This window comes from Condylura cristata, unplaced genomic scaffold (genome assembly GCF_000260355.1).
Source record: "Condylura cristata isolate star-nosed mole 26May11 unplaced genomic scaffold, ConCri1.0 scaffold00004, whole genome shotgun sequence".
Lineage (NCBI taxonomy): Eukaryota > Metazoa > Chordata > Mammalia > Eulipotyphla > Talpidae > Condylura > Condylura cristata.
Window position 1 is genome coordinate 61382459 of NW_004567105.1, and position 11455 is coordinate 61393913.

Consider the following 11455-nt stretch of genomic DNA (forward strand, 5'->3'; position numbering starts at 1 on the left):
AAAAAAAAAAAAGAATCTTTGTTAAGCTTTGAGTCTTTGGGTGAAGAAAAAAAAACATTCCTATTTTTTAATAGAAACCTTTAAATGACAATTTTTTTTTAATGTTTAATGCTTTTACCACCAGATCATTGAATGCCAGCAACAGACATCCACTCATGTGGCATTGTAGAGTTCACCCTATTGCTGTAGCCTAAAGCATCAGGTATTTTGTAAACAGGTAGTATTGCCCTATTTTGGTGTGGACATAGAAGGTTTGTGAGTAGGCGTCTATTACGTGAACTGTGGGGTTTTCAACTTGTCTTAAAGAATGGTACTGTTGCAAAGCAAGGTACCAGATACAAGGCAGACTCCTCCACATCCAAGTCAGGGTCACCTTTTCACATTATGGTTGATTTTGAGAGTATGCAGCAGCCACTTTATTCCCTTCCAGAGAATTTTCTTGACCTTCTAAATCCAAGGGTATGGATGACACTGACATTTTGCATATGCTACCCCTAAGAAACATTGCATCCAGAATATGAGACTTAAAGGGAAGGAGAAACTTGAATTTTGAGATTCCCAAAACACTGATAAATTAGGCAGAAGTCATTGCAACTTAACATACTTTGGTAAGTCTGTTTTTCAAAGGAATTGCATTAAAATTCTCTATTGAGTATTCTCATATATCCAGGTCTAAGTTGTATTCCACATTGAAGTCTTAAGTTTTTTGTACTTGTGGTAGTTTGATTGGAATTTCAGTTTTCTGATAAATTGCTATTACATAAATTTTCTTTCTCAAGTTACCTACTGCTGATTCTTGTAAAATAGTCATTGCTTCAGGAAAGTTTGGTTAGAGAGTACCAAGCTATCAGGTTTTTTTTTTTTTTTTTTTTAAGGTTTATTTATGCATACAGAACTGGGGCTCAGGCCAGAGGTGTGGGAGGGTGAGAGGATTCACCAGAGACAGAGTGGGAGCAGAACAGACAGACTGAAATACACTGCTGAAGAGGGAAATAGCAGACAGGTCAGGAGAGGTCTGCTGTGCCATGTGGGTCACCTCCCTGGCTGGCTGGGTATTGAACTCATGCTGCAGTGGCTGTGATAGCATAATAGTGCTTTAACCCGTTGCACCACCAGGGAGGGCCCATATCAGGTTTTTAAAAGTGTTTTTGGGTCTTCACTGGTGGCAGAAGGGGTTAAATTGTAAACTGTGAAGCTACTGCAGCAACTGCAGCACAAGTTCCATCCATGGCCAGGAAGTGACCCACCTGGTGAAGCAGACCTCTGTTGTCTATCCTGATGCTGCCCTCAGTAGATCTTCCTATTCTGTTCCCCACTCTACCTCTGAATTCTCTTCTCCCTGCCCCAGCAGCTCTGGCTTGCACCCCATTTATGCATGCATGCATGAATTAATAAATATCTTTTTTTTTTAAAAAATCAATGTTTTTGGGAAACATGCACCTTCTTTGGGCTTTTTCTCTTCTCTACATGTATCTTAGTCAGCCTGCCCTTGCCACATTAGTGCAACAGTAACTACAGCTTAGAGTGGGATAGCCAAACCAGAAGTGATTCCTATCCTGAAGGCACTTAAAACTCGAGGGGTGGATATGAATCAGATATACAGAAATAACAGCTGCTACCACTCTCAAATAAAGTAGGGTACTTGGTAAAAGTAGTTGATTTGATGTATAATACAAGGACCAGGAAAGGTTGAAAGTCCCACTTGGAGGCATCATCTGATTGTGCCAAGTACAAGATTAGGATCTAAAATTGACTTTGTGATAGACAAGTACACTTTTCTTTCTTGGGAGAGGAAAATAGAAAAGGCATTACTTTTTTTTTTTTTTAAGGTTTATTTATTTATGCATACAGAACTGGGGTATAGGCCAGAGACACCGGGGCAGTGAGAGGATTCACCAGAGACAGAGTAGGGAGCAGTGGGCATGTCAGGAGAGGTCTGCAGTGCCATTTGGATCACCTCCTGGCTGGGGATCGAACTCGTGCCGCAGATAGCTTCATAGTGCTGTTCTGTTACTTGTTGCGCCACCAGGGAGGGACAAAAAGGCATTACTTTGAGTTAGAAGAGTAGTGTCATAAGGGCAGTTAAAACCAGGTATGTGATAAGGAATAAAAGGTAGGATGAGAAAATAGGTAGTGCTAGATTTTAGAGGGCCCTGAAGGCAATACTGAGGTGACTTGATAAGAATTTGACATTGAGGGTTGTTTGAAGCTATTTGAGGAAACATGTAATGACTGGAGCCCAGGCATAGGAATGGAGAATTTGGCTACAACAAGCATCATAGAAAGGAAATACAAAAACCAGTTGGATTTTTGCTTTTTCCAGGTAGGTAGTACTGAGGCCTTTAACTGGAGGAATCAGTATGAGGATGAAAGGAGGTAGTGGTGGAAATGACACCCTTGGAAGAACAAAATTCCTTAGAACTTGAAGAGTAGTTTTACTGTCAACTTCAAAGGATGTATGAGTATCCATTAACCTCAGGGGTTCTATACGGTGGTTGAGTATACTACATGTAATTTTGTTTCTGCTACCATGTTTGGGGGACCTAAAAAGAGAGGTTTGACAGTGGTTTAATAGATGTTGAATTTCATGTGCAGTTAGAGAACATTGTTGAGGTGTGACAGGAGCTTGAGGACAGGAAGTGGGTCAGAGATTTGCAATTGAGGTGCATAGAAGTAGTATTTGAAGGATTGAAATCCCCAGAGATAGGTGGCATATGGGGAAGGGACAGTCTTGGAAGACTGGTTAAGTGTGGGACTACAGCTAAGGAAACAAAAGATTTATGAGACAACACATCATTATATTTTATCAGGGTGGTAAATTGTAACAAAAAATATCCTTGAGAGAGAGCCCTAGATTTTTTTAAAAGGTAGGCCATTGGTGACTTTTTTTTTTTTTTTAAAGATTTATTTATTTGTGCATACAGAACTGGGGTACAGGCCAGAGGCTCAGGGGCGGTGAGAGGCTTCACCGGAGACAGAGTGGGGAGCAGAACAGGCAGATCCACGAAGTACACTGCTGAGGGGAGCAGCGGGCGGGTCAGGAGAGGTCTGCCACGCCATGTGGTCACCTCCGGGGCAGGCGGGAATCGAACTCATGCGGAAGCGGCTTTTAATTCTCAGTGCTGTGCTTTAACCCGCTGCGCCACCAGGGAGGGCCCATTGGTGACTTTTGAGAACATTTCATTAGAGGTTTACACAGAAGGCAGATTTGGACGAATTTAAGCAAATGAGTGGATATGAAGGTACAGAAATATATACCTTCTGTATATACAGGCCAACAAGAAAAAGATAACTAGAGGAAAGCATGGATATGGGGATATTTATTGCTTTAAAAGAAGGCTACTGGGCCCTCCCTGGTGGCGCAATGGGTTAGGAAGCATCACTGCAAGCTGGCAGTAGTCGCATTGGTGTGAGTTCCATCCCCAGTGCAAGTTCCATCCCCAGCCCCGGAGGTGACCACATGGCTCCGTGGACCTCTTCTGACCGGACCTCTTCTGACCGCTGGCTGCTCCCCTCAGCAGTGTACTTCCTTGATCTGCCTGTTCTGCTCCCCACTCTCTCTGGTGAATCCTCCCACCGCACCTGCATCTCTGGCCTGAATCCCAGTTCTCTATGAATACATAAATAAATCTTAAAAAAAATTTCTTTTAAGAAGAAGGCTACTGGGCCCTCCCTGGTGGCGCAGCAGGTTAAAGCACAGCACTAAGAAGCTAAAGCCACTTCAGCATGAGTTTGAACCCCGCCTGCCCCAGAGGTGAGTCCTCTCACCCCCCCTGCACTTCTGGCCTGTACCCCAGTTCTGTATGCATAAATAAATCTTAAAAAAAAAAAGAAGAAGAAGAAGGAGGCGGCGGCTACCTTGCACTTTACTGTAGGCTGAGAGGAGGGAGTCAGTAGAGAGGGAGAAAAGATTCGGGATGCCACAAGTGTCAGTATTGTATGAATTGAAAGGTGATAGATGGCCTGAGGTTAGGCCTAGGCAGGAGTAAGAGACCCTGGTTAGTAATAACTGTTGTTCACCTAGTTCCTCATCTGAGTGGTCATTACCACATGAGAGGTGTTCATTTCTGAGATTCCCACCTCCTCTCTAGAGGGATTCTGTATTGCAGAACTCCTGGGAATCAGTGAACTGTCTGCTCTTGTGTCTGTTGAGTACAAACTGAATTACATAGGACACTACTATTTATTTGGCACCCAGTGCTGTTTGCTTATAGGTGGGAAAGACAATTGTATCTATTGCGTCTGTTTTCTTTCATAGTAACTGTTTATTCTGGTTGGTCCCCAACCAGAACAAATTGGTTTTTTTTGTTTTGTTTTTGAAATTTTGGGGAAGACTGGTTTTATAATGACAGAGAGTATGTACTATTTTCTGTACCTTTTCAGCACCAGGAGAGTACTCCTTTTTGACTTGAATGAGACTGGCACAGTAACTTATGCTACAGGTTTCAAACCTTTAAAGTATAAATTTTAAAAGAAAAATATAGTAAATTATAATTTGCTATAGACAACTTGTATAGATGTATTATAACTTACTAGAGAAACATACCTCTACTCAAGGTCCTTAAAAATTATCCTGAAATCAGTTTGAGCCTAGAAAATTATACCTGGCAGAGTGCGCAGTTTGATTTTCTTTCTCAAGCTGGCAAGCCACATATTTGGGGAGAATGCTGGTTTTTAAAGTGGAAAGGAAAGATACTAAAATAATTTTTTTCTGGTTCATTTCAGGGAAAATACCAAGTTTCTTTTTTGATGTTTGTACTTTTTTCTTCTTGTTTTGTCATAATCTCAGCATCTCACACATCACCTTATAAATGTAGGTTTTCATTTTCATTTTGTCCTAAAATCACTTGTAATTTCTTTGTTACCATGCAGGCTGAATGATTTTAAATTTTTCTGGGCCAGATTTCCCCAAGGAAAATATTCTAGAGCCTTTTTGATTGTTTTCAGGCATTTTCATTTTATATGTCTTTAACCACATTAGATTGAGAGTTTATTTCTTGAGAATGGAGTAATTCTTAAAAGAATGATATTCAAAGATGGCAATATTTCCTCAAACCTAAGACTCCCTGATGAATTTTGTTTTCAGCTTTGGTCACAAGCTGGCACCTGAAAGGGTGGCCTAAGTGCTGGGCTACAGTTTTTCTAGCATGATTTCTTTTTTCTCATTTATACACACAAGAACTGGTGTCTAGGCCAGGCACAGAGGGTGAGAGGATTCACCAGAGACAGAGTGGGGAGAAGAACAGTTGGATCTACTGAAATACACTGCTGAGGGGAGCATCGGGTGAGACAGGAGAGGTCTGCTGCCCACGTGGGTTAGCTCAATAGTGCTTTGAGACTTAGCCACCAGAGGCCCTGGACTACAGTTTTAAACAGTTCATCTCACGTTACTTGTTTCTTTATTATGTTTTCATTATTAGTATTATCCTCAACCTACTTTTTATTTTACAAAAATTTTAAAAACCTTTTAGAATCTCTAGATCACTTCACATTTGGTTAAAACTTCATCATAGACACTCAGCTAGATACATATTCAAGTATTTTTTCACACTGTTGAGAACTCATGAATTAGTGATCACAAAACTGTCAGTTTTTCCCACTATGGTACCTTATGCTTCTATAGTGTACCCTTATGCTTCTATATTGTATAAAACATGTATATTAAAATTTAAATTTTCTAGACTAGAAAAATAACTTCTATTTTTTTCTTTATATACCCCAATAGATGATCTTACCCACTCCATTTTAAACAATAGTTATTTAGTGAGTATATGTATTGTTGAGGATTACTGTGACTACCAGTAACAAAACCTAAAAAAATTACCACCGTAAACAAGACAATTTTCATTCACATAAAAAAATGTGACAGTAAGCAATCTGGGACTGAGATGGTAGCTCCCAAGATTATCTGAGATATGGGCTCCTTCTACTTCTTGTTTTTCTAACTCCAGAATGTGGCACTCATCCCTGTGTTCCAAGTTGGCTATATAGAAAACAGCCTTGACTCCAGGGGCTTAAGCAGTATGAAGGAGGAAGGAGTTGAAAAAGGACTTGTGACTTCACTTTAAGGAAGACATTCTGTAAGTCCATAAGATAATTGCTGATTACATCTTGTGAGCTAGAATTTTCTGTGTGGTCATCCCTAGCTTTAAGGGAAGCCAGGAGGAAATGTAGTCATTTCTTTTGGCTGGGTAACAACGCACAGCTAAAATTTGGAGTGGAAGGATTTAAAGTGACTGATCATTAATTCCTGCCACATGGAAGTAGTCTGCATGAAGTATAACCCACATGAATTATAATTCACCCATTTAAAGTGTGAAGTTCAGGGTCCTCCCTGGTGGTACAAGTTAAAGCGTAGCACTATGAAGCTATTCACAGCCTCTGCAGCATGAGTTACATCCCTGGCCAGGGAGGTGACCCACATGGCACAGGAGACCTCTCTAGTGTATTTCAGTAGATCTGCCTGTTCTGCTTCCCCACTCTGTCTCTGGTGAATCCTCTCACCCTCCTACATCTCTGGCCTACACCCCAGCTCTTGTATGCATAAATAAATAAATAAATCTTAAATAAATAAAAGGTGGAAGCAACCCTGGTGCCCATTAAGCAGATCAATGGATAAACAGTATGTACTATATACAAACAATGGAATATTATTCAGCCTTCAAATAGAAGGAAGTTCTGAAACATGCTACAATATAGCTGAACCTCCTTGCAGGTGTTTTGCTGATAGAAATAAGCTATTCACAAAAGACAGTTTATGATTCTACTTGTACAAGTAGCAAGCGTAGTCAAATACAGAGAGAGTAGATTCTTAACTTTGCCATGATCTTGGGGTGGGGGGGGAAGAAGAGGTATTATCTAGGAGTTACTGTTTTATTAAGTATAATGTTTCAGGTTTTAAAAAATATTCATGCATGCAAGAACTGGGGTACAGGCCAGATGTACAGGGGTGAGGAGGTGAGAGTATTCACCACAAAGTGAGGAACAGAACAGATGAACTGACTGTAATACACTGCTGAGGGGAGCAGTGGGCAGGATAGGAGAGGTCTGCTGTGCCATGTGGGCCACCTCCCTGGCCAGGAATGGAACTCACACTGCAGTGACTGAGACTAGCGTCATAGTGCTGCACGTTAACATTGTGCCACCAGGGAATCCCAGTATTTCAGTTTCATACAGAGAAAAGTTACAGAGATGGATGGTGGTGTTGCTTGTACAACCAGTGTAAATATATATAAAGCCACTAACCTGTATATATTTAAGTTATTTTATATAGTATATATTAAATTTTTTTAATTAAAAATATTTTTAAATAGTTTTAATTTCTCCAGCTAAGTATAATCCCTCTTGACTTACTTTATGTATGTGATGTTATGTGGTAGGGTTTTCTTCAGACTTCTGGCATATATGTTCAGTTGTCTCCGCACCATTTGGTGAAATGACTTTTTTGTCTTCGTTGAATTGTCTTGGCATCTCTGTTGAAAATCAGTTGATCCTAAATCAGAGGGTTTATTTTCTGACGTTCTGCTATTTTGTCTGAAATTTGTTTACCTATTTATATCCTTATGCCTATGGAACACTATCGTGATTAATGTAGCTTTGTATTAAGTTTTGAAATCAGGAAGTGTGACTCCTGCAAGTTTGTTATTTTTCAAGATAGCTTTTGTTATTTTGGGTCCATTGAATTTCCATCTGAATTTTCTGAGCAGTACGTCATTTTCTACAAAAAAACCAGCTGGGATTTTGATAGGAACTTGTAGATTAAGTTGGAGGATATTGCCATTTAACAATATTCCAATCCATGAACCATGAATGTCTTTCCCTTTTATGGCTTATATTTCTCTCAATAACTGTTTTCTTTCCTGTTTTGAAGATGTATTTATTTATGCATATAGAATGGGGTATAGGCCAGAGGTGCAGGGGCAGTAGTAAGAGGCTTCACCAGAGACAGAGTGGGGAGCAGAACAGGCAGATTGACAAAGTACACTGCCAGGGAGGAGCAGCAGGTGAGGTCTGCTGCGCCTTGTGGTTCCTCCCTGGCCAGGGATTGAATTTGTGCTGAAGTGGCTGTGGCTAGTTTAACAGTGCTGCACTTTTAACTCCTTGCACCACCAAGGAGGGCCCTCAGTAACATAGTTTTCAAATTATGTTTTGCACTTTTAATTTATTCCTGTTCTTATTGATGCCATTGAAGTGAAAATGTTTTCTCAGTTTTATTTCACTGATTCATTGCTACCCTATAAATATTTAATTGGTTCTAGTATGTTCACATAACATTTGTTTATTCTTATACTTAATATTTACTGAATTCTTTAAGATTTTCCATATATAAGATCATGTCTTCTGTGAATTGAAGTAGTTTTATTTTTTTCTTACCAATCTAGATGCCTCTTATTTCTTGCCTTATTGCCTGGCTAGAATTTCTAGTGTCATGTATCATGCCAGATAGACATGACAAAAAATGGATGTTTTTTGTTATGTCTTTTTCTTTTTGTGTGTATGTGAGAGTGAAGAACTGGTTTGGGGGTGAGAGGATTCACTAGAGACAGGGTGTGGAGCAGAACATGTGGCTCTACGGAAATATATTGCTAAAGGGGAGCAGCAGGTGAGACAAGAAAGGTCTAATGCACCGTGTGGGCTAACTCCCAGGCTGGGAGTCCAAACCCATGCCGAAGTAGCTGGTGATAGCTTGATAGGCTGCGACTTAACCCCTGGGCCACCAGGAAGGCCTGACAATCTTGTCTTACTCCTGGGGAAGACTTTTGATTTTTTTTTCACCACTAAATACAATATTAGTTTTTGGTATGACATTATGGTATTAAGTATATAGTTGTACTAGTATTTTGTATGTGGGTATGCTAATAAATGCTTGTGCCCCATGGTTAGAAAAAAATGTGATTTATAGCCTGAAGCTTTTATGACTTTGGGCATTTTATGTAGCTCCTTTGTTTTATGTTTCAGCAATGGCTGCCATCCGGAAGAAACTGGTGATTGTCGGTGATGGAGCCTGTGGCAAGACTTGCTTGCTCATCGTCTTTAGCAAGGACCAGTTCCCAGAGGTGTATGTACCTACAGTGTTTGAGAACTATGTTGCAGATATTGAAGTGGATGGAAAACAAGTGAGTGTAACTTCCATAACAATTAGTACTATGTTAGTTATCAGGCAATTCATAAAGCCTTTGGAGAATTTGGCCCTTTCCCTTTGCTTCTTCTGTACATAATATAAAAAGAACAGCAATTTTGAAACAAATCCATTGTCATCCTCCTGTCTTAGCCCAAATTTACTCATTTTTTGATTCCTATCATCCAGGCTTTGTCTATAGTCCTACGTATTTCACATCAGGAAACTTTATATTATCTGTTATTTTTCAGCTTTATTTATACTTGAATTTTAGTTTATTGCCATATGGAAAATAAAATTTTAGAATTTTAGACAAAAACCCATCTTTGATGGGTAGGCATGAAAATAATTTTTATCAGGGATTTCATTGAGGACTAAATATTAAATTACTAGGAGAAGAGATCCTTAACAGTTCTACTGATCACCACCAGTACTGTGATGTTTAAACATCTTTACTTATATTTAATTTAAAAAGTTGTTTGTTTGCTTGTTTTTAACTTCAAAATAAATAGGCTGCCACAGTCACTCTTTCTCTCTCACTCTCTAAAGGTTTATTTATGCATACAAGAACTGGGGTATAGGACAGCAGTGTTGCAGGGGGGTGAGAGAATTCACCAGACAAGGGTGGGGAGCAGAACTACTGAAATACACTGCTGAGGGGAACAGCAGCCAAGACAGGCAAGTTAAGAAGTCTGCTGCACCATGCAGGTCAGCTCCCTAGTTGGGCATGGAACTCATGCTGTAGTGGCTGACGATATAACTTGATAGCACTGTTTTATACTCCTGGCCCACCAGGGAAGCCCCTGTCACAGTCACTTCAATTACTTAACTTGGTGATGAAGACAGTATTTTCCCCCATCTTTATGCTGAAAGCCCACTAGCAAGACTGGGGCAAAACTGGAACTAGTTTACTTTTATATCTCTGCTCCCTTTTGTGTCAGAATAACATCTTACCCAGTGTTCTGTGCAACTCCCTTTGCAAATGGGTATGCTGAATACAAAACTAGAGCAAAGGGCTCCTCTCCCACACTTTCAGTCCTCTTGAGCATTCAGTCACATAGTTCATGTTGCTAGTACGTAAAGTATTGACTCGCACAATTCCATCAACTGTTTCCCTTCTCATTTTACTGTTTTACCTACTAAGCCTTTCCATCCCAGTGTACCCAGTTCATTTATGTCACTGTATATGGAAAGTATATTAGGATAGCTGTTAGCCATTCTACCACTTACCATTATAGGGCATTCCAATAATTTTGAACTGTCTTTATTTGTAAAATGGTTTAAACCATTTTACAGGTGTCATCAGGATTCTGTTAAGTAAATGGAAGCACCAAAGCACTTTACAAATTGGGTTAAAGAGCATACTCAAAACTTTATAATTTGAAGTCTATTTTATTTGATTGCATTCTGGGTCACAGTGATTACTCTCATGCCACGAGCAATCCTAAGGCAAATAAATTCCAGGCTCAGAGAACTCTGAGTTCTACCCTAACAGATGGCTCATAGTACAGAATATTGCCAATTTTAACCTCGGTCGGTTCACTGCTTAAGTGCTTAGATGTAGGTATTTCTGTAGGCCTGATAGGAAGACTGATTTTATGTAGAGACAGGACCCAGTTATTTGGAAATGTGCTGACATCTTTCAGCCTGCTGTCACATAACAGTACTTTTATCAAACTTACAGTGTCAGGTTGGTATTTTCTTAGCATATTTCTCAAAAGCCTAATGAGTGTATATTGCTGGTTTTATTTACCATGTCATTCCATCCAGCTCTGAGATGCTATTAGTTGCTGTGTCTCTGTATAACCATCAGTTCAGAATCTTTGCTGCCTGTAGCAGTTCAAATGTTTTGGGGACAATAGTAGCTCTTCTGTCTTTGTTTAACAACATCTGTACTTAGGTGATTTTGGAATGAGGATCTTCCCCATAAGAAATTTAGAGTACCTTCACTTAAAAGCTTGAGAAACAGTTGGTTGTCTGCCTTACATTGTCAGCTTTGAACATACCTAACCCTGGTGATATATCTAGGCGTGCCCTCTCACCCAAGAAAGGAGAAAAACCCTGAAATAAAGGTACTTCACTTGGAAGAGGTAATAGAGCCTAGCTGCCTCCCTTAGAGCAACTCTCCTCAAGATGGTAGAGCCTAGGAATTTTAATAGTATTAATGGAGCCAAGGGAGTCAACTAGGATGGTAGGTGATCATGTCCCAGAAATAGCCCTACCCAAAATGGAAGCACCATTTTTTTGTCTTTTGGTTTTTTTAAAGATTTATTTATTTGTTCATACAGAACTGGGGTACAGGCCAGAGGCTCAGGGGCGGCGAGAGGCTTCACCAGA

General features: G+C 39.9%; 1 protein-coding gene across 4 annotated transcripts in view; it reads left to right on the forward strand.

The window, feature by feature from the left end:
- RHOA (ras homolog family member A) overlaps positions 1 to 11455 on the forward strand; it is a 46241-nt gene that overhangs the window by 27700 nt on the left and 7086 nt on the right. For 2 of the 4 annotated variants that reach the window (XM_004676170.1, XM_012720530.1), the window contains one exon: positions 8959 to 9116. In XM_004676170.1, coding sequence (XP_004676227.1) covers positions 8961 to 9116 — 156 coding nt within the window. In that variant the 5' untranslated portion in view covers positions 8959 to 8960. Of the gene's footprint in view, positions 1 to 5951; positions 6081 to 8956; positions 9117 to 11455 lie in introns of those variants that run through there. The other 2 variants (XM_012720531.1, XM_004676169.1) reach the window with 2 other exon arrangements.